The 18,904-nt window shown below is 33.5% G+C and overlaps 2 protein-coding genes across 2 annotated transcripts; both read left to right on the top strand.

Annotated features, from left to right (window-relative positions):
* Positions 1–9,614: 9,614 nt before the first annotated feature.
* LOC106397734 (ethylene-responsive transcription factor 5-like) lies at positions 9,615–10,838 on the top strand. Its single transcript, XM_013838354.3, has one exon. The coding sequence runs from the start codon at positions 9,756–9,758 to the stop codon at positions 10,641–10,643; it is 888 nt and encodes a 295-aa protein (XP_013693808.2). The 5' UTR covers positions 9,615–9,755; the 3' UTR covers positions 10,644–10,838.
* A 5,380-nt stretch (positions 10,839–16,218) lies between these two features.
* Positions 16,219–18,269, top strand: LOC106401746 (nudix hydrolase 8-like). Its single transcript, XM_048781380.1, has 7 exons — positions 16,219–16,557; positions 16,665–16,933; positions 17,026–17,091; positions 17,186–17,326; positions 17,440–17,568; positions 17,662–17,805; positions 17,921–18,269. The coding sequence occupies exons 1-7, from the start codon at positions 16,437–16,439 to the stop codon at positions 18,140–18,142; spliced, it is 1,092 nt and encodes a 363-aa protein (XP_048637337.1). The 5' UTR covers positions 16,219–16,436; the 3' UTR covers positions 18,143–18,269.
* The last annotated feature ends 635 nt before the right edge of the window (positions 18,270–18,904 follow it).

Here is an 18,904-nt window from a genome sequence, read left to right as displayed (position 1 = left end):
AAAAAGCTGATTAAAATATGAAAGTTTTGGATTTTTCATTGCTACGAACGTTCGTGAATTAAAACACGTGCGTTTTATCCACACTATCAAGCTGAAGTGTCAAAATGACGAAATGAGATTTATGGCCGATTGGTCGTTGGTAGCAACTTGTCTCTTGTTTTGTCGCTCGGTGTTGAATTTGAGTTCCGGGTTTGTTAAGGAACTTGTCCCTAGGTTAGTCTATAGGACCAAGGTCTTATAATCTGTTATTCTTTGTTATATTATATAAATCTTCAACCAAGTAATATTCTTTGTTATGGGAATATGGGATAGAGTTTCAAAAATACAGAACTACTTGATGTTAAAATGGTAAAAGTACAATATTATTTGTTATGGGATAAAGTATCAAAAATACAGAACTACTTGATGTTAAAATTGTAGATGTGTACTTAATTACATGGTCGCCAATAATATATATCTTCATTTACTTGAAATCTAGCTTAGATTTTGTGTTTGGTGGTGAAACAAAAATATATTAAGGTAGGTCATAGCTATTTTGAATGGGACACTTTTAAAATGTCTGCACAAATCGGGATGCATTTCACCTAGACACGAAATAATATCATCTGATCACTTTTTGCCTTTTACTCTTTCGTTTATACTCTTGCTAGCTTTCTTAATTTTCAACTTCATTATTTTCAGTTTAGAACAGTTGCACAAACACACACACACACGCAACTTATTCGTTAATTGATGTTTATCGAATTATAAATAATCATTTGGGCTACTCTAGTCGATAAATCTGCAGTGCTGAAATCTTAAGCTCCTAATGATTTTCATGAAAAGCCATTGTTTAATTCATCTTTATGAAAAACAATTTCACCTTTTTGTTTGTTCAAACTTCAAATTGTCTTGGTTTTCATGCAAAGTTCGGTTCAAAAGCCACACTTTAACCCATCTTTATGAAGTTTCTTTTCATATATATTTTTTTCAAAACTTCAAATAGTCTTATATACTCCTCCTTTCCACCAGTAATTTGGAATTTTGTTGAAAATTTATTTTATTTCCGTCTTTTTCCTTATATTGGCTTGTACTCCAAATTGATATATAGTGGGTCTGTTACGAGTGTCCACTTGCAAAAGAGACCTCCTACATGGAAGCATAGAATTTAAATCTCTCTTACAATATTGTACTATTTTCCGATCGATCTAATGGATCACAATAGTAGTCTTGGTTACCCTGGTTTCTTGGGTTATTATGTATATACGAGCAAGTCCGTTTAAATTTTTAATTGAGTCTTCAACTAATATATGAAAATTGGTATGTAAGTATTTACAATTAACCTCAACGTGTTTATAATACGGATTTTATGTGCAAGAAAATCAATTTAACGTTACTATTATGTCGTCATAATCCAAAAATAGTTGTACTGTCTAAAAATCAAATAAAAACTATACTCCGGATGTGACACCAATTATTTTAGACATCACATATTGTCATTTAATTTACCAAGGATTAATTAATATTTGTGTCGTCTAAGGTTTTCTAATTGATGGTATGTGTGTGTGTGGGGGGGAGGGGGGGGGGGTTAAGCATTAATATATGGATCCAATCAGATTAAGTTTCGTTTTGTTATAAAATTACTTTGATCAATTCAATATCAAATGCATATAATATATCAATGTAGTTGTTGAACATTCGTTTTCATGTTTGAACTGTGCAGCTGAATCCTCAAACTATCACTTGGACGTTTCACATACATCCACTTGTTTTTTTTTGTTACATCTTATGATTATATTTTTTAATTAAGAACATGATTATATTTTTCATTCCCATCTTCATGTTTCTCTTCTCAAATAAAACATAATATTTGTCTTTGAGATTTAGGTTGAGATAAAAATTCTCATAAGAATATAATTTGTCTTAATGAGAATATAAAATCTATAATTTTATTCGGATTTTTAGTTAGATATAGATATGGATAAAACTTATATTTTGATCTTATCAGTTAGCGACGACATATACGCCATGTATATTTTAATGCGTGAATTATATTTTTCTCATATTACACAATAATTTGTTTATATAACGATGTCTAATTTAGGTTTATTTGTCTAACCAATAAAACCATCTCTACCACTTAGAACATCTCTAACCCCACTCTAAACAGATTCGCAATAATAGTATGTTTGCAAACAAAAGTATAGAGTGCTTTATATTTTATGAGAGAAGAAAACGAATTGAAATATTCCAAAATGATATTTTATGAACAATAAAATAAGAGTGATTTACACTATAGAGCAGTTTATGAGTTTTTATTACACCATAAGACAGTTATTGCTCCTAAGGTAGTTTTTCACAACTACAAGATAACTACGTTCTTTATTGAAACTAGATAGATTCCACAATTTTCCTTTTAATTTTGTTTTCTTTCTCTCTCTGTTAAAGAGAAATAATTTTTAATGGTAGAAAAATTCCAAAAGAAATCTGGAAAACAATAATTTTAATGGCAAAAAAAGATGAAGAGGAAGAAACTGAACGGTAGTCACTTGAATACTTGCCGTAAACGCATATCGTCGTCTTCTACTTTGTCGAAGGCCATGATCTGTTGTAATATTATTTATCATCTCTTCAGGCGCGTTAATTCACTTTGTCATCTCTTCCGTTGCGTTGCAACAATGTTTCCAGCGTCGTGACCTTATCTCTCTCGCCGTCACGGCACCGTAGAAGCTCGGGAACATCAATGGCCACTTTTGTTTTTTTTTTTGTTTTTTTGGTCCTTAACGTTTGTATAATTTTGTATTTAACCCTAAACTTATTAATTGTGCATATATCTAACCCTAAACCTATATGTGTACAACTAGTTTATATATATTGGTTCATTTTGGTTGTACACGTGTACATGTTTCAAAATGTACACAAAATCACTCACAAACGTTTTGATTCTTCATTCTAGTACATCATCATAATTGCACGAATGATACTTGGTCTTTTGATTGCTTTAATTTTTTCCTCCAAACTTTCAAAAGTAAACAATTGTCTATTTGATTTAGCAAAAAAAAAACTGATTATGTACTACAACCCCAATGCTAATGCAATTGAGAACATATGTGCACATATTTAAATGCATTATAAAATGAATTAAAAGAACAAAAATCAAAAGCTTAAAATTATTAGATATGATTAACACACAAAACCATGTGTACAACTTTAGTTTGACTTTTGTTATGTATATTTGGTATTTTTTAGTAAGCGCCGGTCACCATATGTGTACAATTTCTTTACATATGTTAAAATAACACAAATAAACTAGTAAGATTTTCTAAAATGCATAAATGAAACCGTAAATTTAAAAAGCATTTGGCGTGTACACTATATCATGCACACAACAATTTTATTATCCACATGTACAATGATTCACATTTACATCAATTAACTTGTACAATAATATATGGACACCAAATAATATGTTAAATTTATTTGCAATGATTCATATTTACATCTGATAATCAAGAATACATAACCATGATTGCAATGATGGTCAAAATCACCAATGTGTACACACACATACATGTGAGTTTTTGTAAACAAGTATACACGTGGACAATGAAATATGTATACACATGTACACCCGTAAACATTGTCCACGTGTATACTTGTTTAGAAAAACTCACATGTACACCCGTCATTTGTACACCAAATAGGTTTTAACATACATTTAGTGGTTTGAATATTAGAACGACCAATATTGTCCAATAGCAACTGAAATCGTTTAGCATAAACAAGAGCGATTCATTTGAGATTCATCTAAAAAGTAAGTGATTCAAGATTATGATATTTTAAAAATTTAATGATTTTGAATATCTTGTGGTAGTTCATTTTAATCATTTTAAGTTACATTTTTGGTGTATATATTGCACTTGTGTATTTATTTGCATATCGCAAGGTATAAAATGGAAATTTAGCAGTTTGGAAGTAAATTTAAGGAGCAATCTCACGTTAAAATAATATTGGGGTCAAAACTGAAATGAGACAAAAGTTGAAGGGTTAAACGTGCAAAAATGCCAAAGTAAGCCATTGTTACTCTTGAGCTTTTCGTGCCAGTAAGAGGGGGCACTAAAGAGGAATGAAGTTCACGGCGATGATGAATCATAACGAGAAAAGAGGAGCTGAGACACAACACAGAGGATTGAGCCACACTAAGAATAACGTGACGGATTGGATTCAATTGTCGTGTGACACCACATGGAAAATGAACGCGGCAGCTTGGAAATCGAGTTTGGTTGAGGCTCCCCTGCGGTTTTGAAGCAATAACAGAGTACAGCGACACGAGAAGACATAAATGCCATGATTGAAGCTTGAATCAATCACAATGTTGACGTCGTTGTATACATCATGATTTACCATCATTAGAGATATAGCTTGACATATCTCAAAAGATAGATTGAATAATAAAGATACTGATTATAAACATATTTTTTAAAAAGAAAGTTCTAAAAAAACAACATTCATTTTACAAAAAAAAGTAAAGAACTCGTGAGAAGAAAACGAAGAAGAAGTTACATGGGACCCATTTTCTTTTGTTTGCTAAAAGAAGATGTGATTAAATCCCGTAGAAATCATATGTTAAAGAAATGGGACCTACTTTCTTTTGTTTACAAGCTATTTAGTTAGTTTATGACTAGGAAATGGCTTTGGTTAAGAAAAACTACCCTATTAGTACAAACTGTCTTTGGTTAGTGTAATATTAAACTTGAAACTGTCTTCCAATGTAATATTTTCATAAAATAACCTACCATTTTCGGCAAAAGAGAAGATTAGGAAAGATAAAGCAAAAGGTACACAATACAATGGGAGGAACGATCAGAGGAAAATGAATGATCCGTCAGCAATTCAAAGCTTTGAAATTGACCAAATCCAGCTTGTTTGACTATGAACGCTGACTTTTCAAACTTGTATTAGTAGCAAACACAAATCTATACGTGCAAACAACCCCGCACGTGCGTTCCCACCGCAAAGTTTGAGTTTTGTCTTCAACGTAAAGAATAATTATTATTTTTATTACTCTTTGTTTTCGCACGTTAGATGATAATTCAAATATTCTCCATAATGAAAGCAAGGGTTGGCACTTCGGTTATTTTATCGATTCGGTTATATTATTATTTTAACTGAAATAAACTATAGTTAATTCAGTTTAGTTCGGTTCGGTTTGATTTGTGTTCGATTTGAATTATATTCGGTTTAGTTTGTATTCGGTTTGGATTATATTCGATTCGATTTGTATTTGGTTCGGTTTGTATTTGGTTCGTTACAGTTTAGATTTTAGATCAGTTAAATTAGGTTCTTTTTAATTTAATTTTTTAAAAGAAATTATATTTTAAAACATAATTATGTAACATAAACTATGTGAACTAAATTCAATATAAAATTGAAATAAAAACTCTCAAAAAGTCACAAAATATATAAGAATTAAAATAAATGAAAGCAAAATTAAAAAAACCAACATCACTAGTAATGTCTTTTATATTATTATTAAAAATCATGTAATAAATCATCTTTCATGTGACGCTGTGGAGAAAAACTTTTGTTGTTAATAAATTTGTTTTAGGTTTTAGGTTTAGATTTAACATCACGTTTACGTATATAAGAATATTAAAATACATAACTTTTTTTTAAATCAAATATTTTGATGATTACATATTAGGTTAGAATAATATATGTAATGAATAAAAAATGGAAAATTTGTGGTTTGGTATAAAAATTTTTAGTATATTGGTATTACTAATATTTTTAATTTAAATAATTACAAAAACATATCGGTTTAAACTGAACTGAACCATTCGGATTGGAAAAATCTTCAACCGGATGGTTTGAAATAGACTTTGGTTCGGTTTGAATCAGTTTCAGTTCGGTTGATTCGGTTTGACTTGGTTCGGTTTGATTTTTTTGCCCACCCCTCAATGAAAGGATGAATGATTAGTTCTTTATAATTTCAGTTATCATTTTATAATGCTGAGTAGTTGTCACGTTGACTGAATATTGATTGATAAAACCATATATTCTGGTTCAATTAATCATTTAGAATGATTTATTTCCATTAATATTTTTAATTCTGACCTTGAAGTTTGGTTATATAGATTAATATGGAAAATAATCAATCATTTATGTGACGCTAAACAGATTTGTCCCATGGAAACAAATAAAACTTTGTGTGGTGGCTTTACCAGATATAGAGCAAGTGAGAAACACGCATCAACGGAGGCCACATTGATTTACGAAAACGACACGCAGGTCATGGGGCTTGATTAGGATGCTAACGCAGCTTTGTTCCCACACAATCGTTACCACAATCATTACGACCGGACGCAGTCGTCAGTCGTCACAAACAAAACATCAGTACATCACGCCTGGACGTGGTTGATTAGTCTTGAACTCTTGATTACGAGTTTAAGCGCATGCATTAGTATTTTTATATTCTTAGTTCAAATTAACTTTGAGGGGGGAAATGTTTTACACCATGTTATCGGACTTTTAGCTATAGTAAACTAGTGATTTTTTTAATGCAGTTTTAGCTCTGAAAGTGGCAACTAAAACGATCAGAATTACATCTTAGAAACTGATAAAAATTTGTAAAAAATACTCCATATGTTTTTATTATATAGTTTTTAGTATTTTATTGTATTTGAAAATATCAAATATTATATTTTAAGTTTTGTTATAAAAATGATTTTTAAATAAGGTAGAGCATTTCCAACTTATTTTTAAATAAGTACATTAAGATGCTTTTAGTACTTTTATTCCGATTTTCCTGTAAAAAATATGGCTTGCAAAGACATGGCTTATAGACACTCGTTGATTCATTCTTTAAAATTCAAATCAATCAATGGACAGCATATCTTTTTCACCTGTTGTGTAGTTTTCTACTATAAAAAGTGTATAAATTAGTAGAAAATTCGATCGCAGTAGTTAGTGCAGCGCATGCAGATCCTATAAATACGAAATTAAACATAATTTAATGTTTCTATTAAATTTTGTGATAAAAGGCCGCATGCATTGACTTGACTCTTTCAGTCTTGTCCTGCTTACTAAACCCTCAACTGCATCAAGCCAACCATAACTGCTAACTTTACGAGTTTGCATTTGGTTAGACGTTGATGATTTACCATCATTTGAGTTGCGTTTGTTACCAGTAAAACTTTTTCTAGAAGGATAATACAATGTTGGCTACACGTACGTAAATACAATATACTTTTTGATGCGAAATTAGACAGTTGATGATGTTATAATTAATTATTTTTGTTTTAATATTGTATGAAAATTGTGTGCGTGGGTTGTATGTTTGTCAACTGAAATTGTTTATTGTTGGAATTTTCTGCATAAATTATAAAGATTAACATAAAATAACATATATAAAAATCCATTCACCATCAGTTAGCTTTAAGTTGACAATCCAAAATATTTACGTTTACATATTTGTGTTTGCGATGTAAGTTTTCTTGTTATATTTATTTCGATTGACAGTGGACTTTTTTAACAAACCTTTTCATTTTGTTTTGGCAGTTGTTAATTTTTGTATAACACTTTAATTTGAATAGAGCGTGAATAGCCAACTTTGAATAAAACGTGATTACAAACAATATATGGAAGAGGGACAACCAAAATATTTGTGTAGTGCTGTATAAAGTTTATAGCTAAGAAAAAGAAGAAGACGAGGCATAACTACGGACGTGAAATGAAGATGGAGAGGTTACAAGGAATCATGAAAAATGAAGTTGATGCTATAATTGTTTCGACAAAGTTTTAATGGAACACGGATCCGATGGTGGAGAGAATCATATTTGAAAGGAACCATTTGCAACTTTTTTTTCTTGTTAATTGTGTGTGAATGTATTTTTCTTTTCTTTTTTACCAATTCTGCTTTGATATTAGGTAGAAGTTTATTTATTTTTATAGAATGTCATCGTTTGTAACCCAGTCTGAAAGGAATTGTTAGTAACGTTTGGAAGAAGTAAACCGAATCCGGATAGTAATAACACATTCACACTTCAACAAAATGGTGATGTGTGGATTGCGTGAGCAACATATGCACATGATTTAAGATAAAATTTTCCTTAGTCATTTGTATTTCATATAGTGGGTTTCTACTTATTTACAAATTGACTTGGTTCAGCCGATTAAAATGAATATGAATGAATGAAGTTACTCATCAGCATAGTTTCAAAAAAAAAAAAAAGTTACTCATCAGATTCGTAACACAAATCAGTGTTTTCCTCCGGATAGATTTTTAATCTCTAAATATATCGATCACTGTATACACTAATACACATTTGTGTTAGACCACCTCCAATGAAAATTCATATACATAATACATATCTTAAGAGTTCTAATGGGAAGAACCCCATTGGAGGTGTTCTTAGAGCATCTCCAATGTATTACTCCATATTTTACTCTAAAATAATGCAACACCAAAATGGAATAAGGTTTTACTCCAATGTATTACTTTATTTTCTACTCCAAAAATAATATATTTTATTAATAATTGTTAATAATACTTTATATTTATAAAAAATTACTAATTAACCCCGACTATTTCATTTTTACAAAAATTCCTTAAAATTTTTATTTAAATTAAACAGTTATTATTAAAAAGTACAAGAAATCATTAAAAATAAAATAAAAGATAATATATAAGTTGGTTTAATAGTGGCATTAGAATATTTTTCTCACAATTATCAACTAATGCATTTCGTAATGAAACATAAGCTTCTTTATCTTTGATATTCCTAAATCGAACAAGAAAATTTTGAAATCAGACATTTTCATCTTATGTAATTTTGATATATGGAGGTGTAGCTTCTCTTCTAAGTTCAGTTGGTGCATCAAATTCACGCTCATCCTTAATTATTATGTTATGTAAAATTATACATGTAGTCATGATGTCATGTAGTAGATTTTTTTCCAAAACCGAACAGGTCCTTTCACAATAGCAAAACACAACTATAGATCTTTTTATGTTATCTTTATTTTATATTATTATTTTTTTATTATGGTATATATTTTTATGTAAAATTATTAAATTAATGGAATATCTTGTTTATGTATGTTCTTGTATCATTTTAAAATATTATTTAAGTAAGAAATAAAAACATTAAAAATTTAAAGGATCAATTCACAAATAAAAAAAGTTCAACACCAAAATGGAGTAATGAGTAAGATTACTCCATAAATGGAGTAACCCTAGTCATTATTCCATTTTGGAGTTGAAAATGGAGTGGGATTAGAGAATATTTTATTCCAAAATAATGTTTGGAGTAGAAAATGTAGTAGAGTTGGAAATGCCCTTAGTCCCGAAAAACTTCCAAATATTTCAGATAACGTCGAAAATTATAGGCACGGGTCAGTTGCAAAATAGAACGGTCACGATGTCGACAAGCTGAATCCGCTATCCAATCCAACGGCTCAAAGTCCACGAAACACGCGACCAAGTGGTACTCCCTTTTACACCTGATTTATATTAGTTTAATGATAAACAACAAGAGGATGGTTCGTTGGCCCTTCATGTTTTTAATTAAATTCAAATTTATTCACAACCACCATTGAAAAAGTCTCCTGCAAGGAAAGGATGGTTCTCGTGTATAGTATATATACATGTTTCCACTCTCTTCTCTACTCAAACCATCCCGTCATCGACCAAATCACCTTCTTCTTCTCTCTCTATTTCCTTTGTTCTCGCGAATTTAAACCTCACAAGAAGTTCAAAATACATTTAAACATAAATGGCCAATCCTAGTGAAGTATCTTCTGCACTTTGGTTCATCGAGAAGCATCTTCTTGACGTGGTTTCTCCAGTGGCTAAAGATTGTTGGATGGTACACGAATCAGCAGCAAATGAATCTAGCTCTGATTCTTCTCCTATGATCTTCGGACCATCCTCAGAGATCAAACCTGAAATCATCGATCTCTCGACGCCGAGATTCATGGATTTGATTTCGACTCCATTTGAATTCGACACGGCCGTTTGTTCTGTTTCTGATTTCGATTTTAAACCAACTTTTCAAACCGGAAATCAATTTGAACCGGAATTCAAAACTCAAACCCCGTGTGCCTCAGACGATTCCCATTCAAACCGTAAACCGCCACTGAAGATCTCCGTACCAACCAAAACCGAATGGATTCAATTCAATCCGCAACCGGAAGTTACCAAACCGGTTCAACCGGACGCGGAAGAGCAAAGGCATTACAGAGGAGTGAGACAAAGGCCCTGGGGGAAATTCGCGTCGGAGATTCGAGACCCGAACAAACGCGGATCTCGCATTTGGCTCGGGACGTTTGATACCGCGATTGAAGCGGCTAGAGCTTACGACGAAGCGGCGTTTAGGCTTCGAGGATCGAAAGCCATTCTGAATTTCCCGCTCGAGGTCGGGAAGTGGAAGTCACGCTCCGACGCCGACGGTGAGAAGAAGCGGAAGAGAGAGGAAAACGACGACGAGGATGTGGCGGTGGTAGAGAAAGCGTTGAAGACGGAACAAAGCGTTGACGGGAAAGAGGCTTTTAACTTGACGGAGTTCTGCGAATGGGACGTAACGGGGTTACTTAACTTTCCGCTTTTGTCGCCGTTATCTCCTCATCCATCGTTTGGGTATTCGCAGTTGACCGTTGTTTGAGTTCTTTTTTACTGTGTGCATGCCAACGTGGACTTATGATACACGTAGGTGCATGAGTTTAAAAAGCATATACGTCAGTTTGACAAAAAAAAAAGCGTCAATACATGTGTTCATGTCTTTGGCTTATTTATATTTGTTCATTCTTTTTCACACTACATTAATACGATGTTATACCAAATTTACAAGTTTGCGTTATTTTATACTCCACTAGAAGAACTCAGAATAATTGAACCTACAAGGCACTATAATATCATTTAATGCCATTCACATTGAGGAGCATGGTTAGAAATTAGAACCTACTAAAGTAATTAGAATTCAAAGTTGTAAATTTGACCGGCGTATGTAGATTTGTAGACATAATAAATGCATGACCATGATTCTGTCCGAACAATTAACAAATAAATTGTTTTGATGAGTCGATTCAGTTTCTTGTGGGATACTGACATACTGTAATGGTAAGCTAGTCAGAACGTTGCAGTAGCGTGTGCGAGACCTCTGAGTTATAAGTAAAAATTTATATAAAATATAAGTAAAATTATAAAAAATAGAAATAAAATATTATCTTTTAAATGTGAGCTTTTGTAGTAACAATTGATTTTAGTAAATTATGATTGATTATAGTCAAAATATTAGTGATATATTAACAAATATTGCTTACAACTAAATTCATAAAAATTATCTTTAATAATTATTAATAGAGTTAAATTAGTATACAAAATTTGGATAATATTTGATTTTTATATATATATTTATATGATATATGGAAAAAATGAAAATATGTTGGTCAAGGTTTGCTTAGGGCATCTAAACGTAGTGCTACATAGACGACATGCGTTCATATTTGTTCATTCTTTTTTTTTTTACTTTGATTGTTCATTCTTTTTCATACTACAATAATACGAAGTTATTTCATTCAATGAAGACCAAAGAATCGAGTTTTGCGTTATTTGTACAAATGAATATCCCATGATTCCCATCATTTAGTGCCATTCCGGTTGAAGAACTAACCAACTAAAAATAATTACAATTCAAGCCTCCAATTTTGACCGAGGTATGAAGATTTTGTAGACACATAAATGAACGACCTTGATTCTGTCGGAACAATTCGCAGACAACTAATTTGATGATTGGGATAAAAATAATGGAAAAGCAGGTCAAAACGACCATGGCGATGGCATGTGCGTAGAAACCTTACATGGCGAAAGTGAAAGCCATTTATCCTGAAGAATACTTCTTCCACGGCCATATATCTATGGCAGTTTAGTACTATTTTAGATATGAACAGGGCGAATCTAGAACAAAATTCAATTGGGTGCATTGTTGTTATAAAACTATAAAAGTGACACAATGAAGAATTGAGCTAAGTTGATTATGGGTGCACAACCCATTTTTTACCATCTCATCCAGCTAAGTTTTTAATAATTCTATACACAAAAGATTACATATTAATAAAACTATGGGTGCACGTGCCCACATTCCCATTAACCTGTCTACGCCCCTCATATGAATCTATTAACGATGAACTTCATCTCCTTCCCTTTTCCCTGTTTTTGTTCCTATAATCAACCCATGAATGTTGGTGGGTCTACTCATAGGCATTAGTACGCTCTCTTTAATGGGCCTTGGGTTATTCATACATTTATATAAAGTTTGAATGATGCGCTCATATTGTTTCTTTTATAAATTGTAGAAGTGCTACTAAATATAGGTTTCAAACCAACCTATCTTAATAGTATATTTAATTTAATCAGGTTGTTAGTTGAATGTTTGAAACCCAATTCTTTTTTAGTTCAAATTCATCAATTAACAAAAGGAGTATTTACATGAGTGGGATTAAATAATGGATGCTACTACAATGTTTGCCGGATAACACGGGAGATTTAAATTGGTAAAATAGAGCATGGATCGCTATAAACATTTTAAAAAGTAAAAATATATGTTTTTCATGAACTCCAGAGATTTGTATATGTTTTGGCTTGGGAATTTTGTATATATTGGGATCCACATGAACATTTTGCTCGAGTTGTTGACAAACGACAATTAAGCTTTACTCAGTTTTTAGTGGTTTGTTAGTTTGATTTGTACTTACTACTCATAAGTAAAATAGTCTCTTTTACTCTTTTATATAACCAACAATATGTTATGTTTGCAATAAAATAACATTAGAATCAGGTGATGGTGGTATAGTAACAGGCAAAAGCTTCGACTTAAGCAAAAGTTTGAGTTTGAAGACATCTCACTACACTTTTTTTTGCCATCTGAGATAATATTATTAATGGACAAAGTCCAAAAAGCAAACCCAAGCAAAAAGCCCACTGAACAAGTGAAAGCCCAACCGAAAAAACTAACAAACATAGGAAAAGTATAAAGCCCAAGCCCAAAGACGAGAGCCCACCCAGGCTGCACCGAAACACCCAAACACGTCGAGGGACGCGTGTTAGAACCTCAACAACGAGGCAAACACGTGTCGTCATCTCTCTTCGTCTTCTCCACCTCCAGAGAAAACACGAATCATTTCGCCGGAATCTCACCGGGAAACACATGCAACTTCCCATCTTCTTCACCAATCGAACATATCCACCGGCTAGCTTCTCCTCGCAACCACCAGAAACACCTGGGACCACCACGACGAAAGAACCTCCAACGACTATGTTGGAAGGTAGGGGAAATCCATCGTCATCTACACATATCCATATGCTAATTTTTCAGAGAGCTTCAATCGAATCAGAAAAGGAAACCCAACCACATCGCCTGATCTTCCAAGACCGAGACTATACGCCGCGATGCAGAACCAAAAAAACTCTTCTTCAGAAGGAGTTCCAATCAAACATCACCGCTGTCGAATCAATCGAACCGGGAGTAGTTTGGAATTGAGCAGAGCGAAGAAGAAAAGACCAGACAAAATCCGAGCGAACCCGGGACTAATCCGCCGTCAAACATCAAAGGTTGATGCGAAGCGGAGCCAAGAGCCGGCGATCCCACACCACAGAGGAAGGTGTGGTTCTCGGAGCCAAGAGCCGGCGGTCCAACACCAAAAGGAAGGCGTGGTTCTCGGAACCAAAAGCCGGTTATCCACCGGATGAAAGATGCGACACCGGCGAAAGAGATCGATGACTTTCTCTCTCTGAAAGATACAGAGAGAGTTAAGAGAGAGAAAGTCATCTCCCCTTTTTTCTATTTTTATTTTAGACATCTCACTACACTTAATCATATAAAGATATATACCTATTTTCGGTAACTAGTTTAGGCTTTTTATAGGTCTGTAGGTTCGGAATACCTAAGTTAATAAAAAAATATATAATAACATGAGTTTCTTAAGTCAACAAAATAAATGAAGTTTGTGGGTTTGCTTCGGCCACTAATTCGATTACATATTAAATCCAGTAATGTTATATAGGCAGTATATTAATAATAAAAATCAGGTAAGCATGATGCGTCATCCTACTAATGTCCATGTAGATTTCACCTTTATAAAACCCGACCGCGAATCATGCGTTTTTGCATCATTATCCAAACATACTAAAATTGTAATGGAAGGAGACAAAATGTTATCATGAACGTGAATCATCAAGCATATCAGGTTACCTAATTATCCTACGTGGAGTCGTGGAGATTACCTAATCTTCCATGGTTTTCAATTATTGCATTTCATTTTTTCAAACGTCATCATTTTGACATTTTCCATAATAAATATTCGTTCAAATCCACGCAAACCTAATAAAGCCTTAATTATCATTGTTTTGTTCCACCGCTATCTCAGTGTTGTTTACATGTATTTTTATGGTAAAAACTAATTAGTAAGTCTTTATATATACCTATAAAATTTGTAAAATCTCTGTATACATCAATTAATCGAGGAAAGTGTTATCCGATGTCAAAGGAAGTGTATACACTGGATAACGAGTTTTCAAAATCTTATTCGAGGCACAAAACTACAAATTCGAAATCCAAGCGAAGTAAAACACATTTCACTAAATTTTTTAAAAATTATTATTACGGAAAGGCCAAGGGAGCTAACACATGGCCACGTAGCTTCCGCAACAACCAGCTGCTTTATTATCCCACTCTACGCGATTATTGCGTGAGATACACGTGCCTATTAATCAACGCACGAGATTGCAAGAAGCTTGATGAAGGCTAGAGGGATCATTAAGATATATCCGATTATCCATAACCTTGGAACTCCTGAAGATTCCTTCGTACAGACAACTCTCTTGAAATTGTTAAAGATTCTCTGATACCAAACCTTTGATTCCGTTTTCCTGCAAAGTTTTTCTTTTTATTTTGGTTCGGTACTGGTATAACTTTGATAAACAATTTTAGCAAAAAAAAAAAAAAAAAAACTTTGATAAACAAAAAAAATATGGCACACTAGTGCGTCAGTTTACAATAGTTCTTTTTTCATCCAAAAGCTTCGGAATGTCTCTTTTTCAAAAAAAAAAAAGCTTCGGAATGTTTATGGACTTCATAGGTCATGAACTGTTTCTTTTATTCCAAGTTCAAATAGATACTAAAGCAAATTAGTATTCCCATTGCTCCAAATTATAAGAATTTAAATAAAGTAAATAAAAATGTAAATTTTAGATATTTATATCGAATTTTAACCATTGTGAAAGATAATATAGATACATCTATGTAGACTCTCTCCTCTCTCTGTTCTCTCTTTCATACTTTTCACAGAGAGTTTGTGATTAGAGTCTGTAGGTTCGTCGGTCTTTTTTCCGGTGAGATAATTCCCGTTCGGGAATGGTTCCAGCATAGGTGGCTTCTTCAGCATCTCATGGCTGGCTTTTGTTTCCGGTGTTTCACTTGCCTCTTCGGTGAATCAGTCGGCTACCGTCTCCGGCGACACACCAGATCTTTCGGTGATGTCGGCTGGCTTATCTCCGTTTTATTTTGAAGCGAGGATCCGTTGGTTTAGTTTTATCTTCGCGACGGTGGTGATTCTTCTGTTTTGGGGCATTGCGTCTCTTGACGGTGGTGGTCTTCCGGCGAACTTCTTCTCTAACGGTGAAGGAAAATACTGATTCTCAAGTTGTTAAGCGTTTGTTGTCGGTGGTTCAGTAATTCGGTCTCCTGTTCCGGTATGTTCCGGTGGTGGTGGATTACTCTCCGGCGATAACTTTCCTATCAGTGAAGTTGGTGACGTCTTTGATCCTTCACACGTGTCTTTCTTTTGCTTTGCATCTAACACGTGGTGGAGTTTTGTTGAGCCTGGGTCACCGTCTTCTTTAGACCTTTTTTTATTGGGCTCTTATGTTTGGGTCCAGCTGTTTCAGTCCTCTTCTGGCTTTTCGTGTTGTTGGGCTTTATTGTTGGACCTCTTTGTGTTTAAGTTTCTTTGCCTTTTTTTTGGGCTTTCCTTGTAATATTACGTTGTTTTAATAAAACAACAGTTGACAAAAAAAAAAAAAAAAAAAAAGATACATCTATGTAACTCACCCTAACCTTTATTAAAAAATATTCCACGCTGGCATTCTCTGGTCGGTTGAAATCGTAGCTCGAAGAAACCACGTGTATTTTGTCTTTGATGTAAGATATTTGAACTGTTCTTCTCTTTCCATTCTCATTTCTCACTTAACCACCACTTGGCTTCACTCCACACATTATAAGCGCGTCCTCAGAAAATCTTTCGTTACTCTCAAAACACGTTCCTCTTTCTTCTTCATTTCCTCCCTCAGCTTCTTTTTTTCATTCTTAATCAAGATAGGAAACAAATATCTGAGTTCTCTAATCAATTTCCTTTCTTGGAAAACTGTTTTCTTGTTTTCACATAGATTTTCTTGACCTCCAATGGATTCTGTTTCCCTTTCTGAGGTTACTGTGATGAGAAGAACACATTTGGGATTTATGCACAGTTTCACACAACCATTTTCAGGTGTTACAATATCTCCCAAGTTCTGCCACTCCAAAGGTAAAATTGATACCTTCATATCACTTCCTCTTCACAAGAATCTACATTCAGTAACTTCTTGAAGTTGAATTAGCTTCGTTTTTTTATATTTGTATTTGGATGAGAAGTTGTTGGATCAAGGGCAATATCTTCAAGTGTTTCCAGTACAAAGAGCCAATATGTATATGGAGAAAGCTTAGCTGCAACTGCAGATTCAGATTATAAGATGAATGGACTAACCCTAAAAAACAGAATCAGTTCTGTTAAAGAAAGATTATTACTTGATGCTTTTGATGATGAGTATGGTGGAGTAGTAGTTGATCATGGAAGATTACCATCAAGCCCTACCGTTTTCACATCAATGCTTCAAAGCTCTCTATCGGATTGGAGGAGAAAGGTGAAGCTAGTTAAAAAAACTTGAAAATCTAAAACCATTTTCCTTAAAAAGTCATTATCTTTTAATCAGTTTGTCAAAAAAAAAAATTGTAGGGAAAGAAAGGAGTTTGGTTGAAGTTACCTGTGGAACAATCTGAATTAGTCCCAGTTGCTGTAAAGGTAAGCAATAAATTTCTTGATTACCTTGTTCTGTAATTAAGCAGAGAAACTTGTTTAATATGTAAGTGAATTCAAAAAAATTGGGATTGTGCAGCAAGGATTTGAGTATCATCATGCGGAGAAAGGATATGTGATGTTAACTTATTGGATACCAGAGGAGGAGCCTTGTATGCTTCCTGGAAATGCTTCACATCAAGTTGGTGTTGGAGGTTTTGTCTTAAACCAATATAAAGAGGTATGAAATATGAAGATCAATTTGTTAATTTAAAATCTGAAAATCAAACGAAAACTTTTTTTTTTTAGTTCTTTTAAAGATTTTTCTGATTAAAAAATGTTTGATCTTATTAGGTACTTGTGGTGCAAGAAAAGTATTGTACTTCCTCGAACACAGGTCTATGGAAGTTGCCAACTGGATTTATTAATGAATCAGAAGAGATCTTCTCTGGCGCTGTAAGAGAAGTCAAGGAAGAAACTGGGGTAACTAATTTTTCTTTAAAAACATTAGTTTTGATTTAAAAATTCTCAAGACCATAACCATAAATTGGCGTTGTGTTGTGGTGTGTTCTTCAGGTAGATACAGATTTCTTAGAGGTTATAGCTTTCAGACATGCTCACAACGTCGCGTTTGAGAAGTCTGATCTGTTCTTCATCTGTATGTTGAAACCACTCTCTGATAAGATCATCATCGACAATCTTGAGATCAAAGCCGCAAAGGTAATCATCATAACTAAAAATCTTGCAGTCAGATCACTGACAACTAACACAAAAAAAAAACAGGATAACTAGTTTTTCGTCCCAAATCATAAAATAACTCGTGTTGTTGTTTCAGTGGATGCCATTGGTGGAGTTTGTGGAGCAACCGATGATAAAAGGAGACAAAATGTTTAAGAGAGTGATTGAAATATGTGAAGCGAGACTAAGACATCGTTACTGTGGTCTTTCTCCTCATCGACTTGTATCTGCTTTTGATGGCAGGCCTTCTTCTCTCTACTACAACGTTGTTGATGATGATGATCCTTCCCACTCCAATTGTACGGCTGAATTTTATTAATAACCGGATCAAACCTGACCGGATCAAAAGCCAAGTGGTAATACTCTGTGTATATATACTTCCTCCCCCATGTAATGTATATTGTATTTTAACAGTCTCTCCAGTACAGTAAATAGTGTTAGCTCCTCTGCCAAATCCATCTGCCACTCCAATTGTATTTGCAGTCTTTAGAATCAACCGGTTAAACCGAGCTGGCCTAAAATAACTGCAACAAATTAAACCGAATCAAAATAAAACAATTCTGAATTCTCTTTTAAAAGTTTTCATTCAAATACAAGCTTACAAAAAATTGGAAGCATGGCCAAATTGATATTTTCATAAAATATATGTTGCCTTCACCAGCTAAGGGCCATTTATGGCATAACCCTGCTGACCAACACACATCAAGTTGCAAGTATTTCATAAGGAGCATTTATGGCATAACCCTGATGCTCTTCTCCTGAGTTCTCATCATAAATAGATAAGACTCTGCAAAGATGGACCGCTATAGTAAATATGTTCCTATCACCACCAAAGGAAACCGTCTGACCAAAAGAGTTTGAAAGGCAAGGGCAGCCAGATAAAAGGCTAAGAACAGATGTGTCGTCTTTGTAGTTCATATAATCAAGATGCAGAGTATTAAGGGACTTGAGACAGATCTTGAGAGCTGGCAGTAGGCTCCTAATATTTAGTTATCTGAAGATGAACTATCTTATGCCGTTCAATTATTTTTAACTAACATCTAGAAAGGTGGATATGGAAGAAAAGGCTCGAAGTTTGCAT

This window comes from Brassica napus, chromosome A6 (genome assembly GCF_020379485.1).
Source record: "Brassica napus cultivar Da-Ae chromosome A6, Da-Ae, whole genome shotgun sequence".
NCBI lineage: Eukaryota > Viridiplantae > Streptophyta > Magnoliopsida > Brassicales > Brassicaceae > Brassica > Brassica napus.
This window is presented reverse-complemented; position numbering and strand designations above follow the sequence as displayed.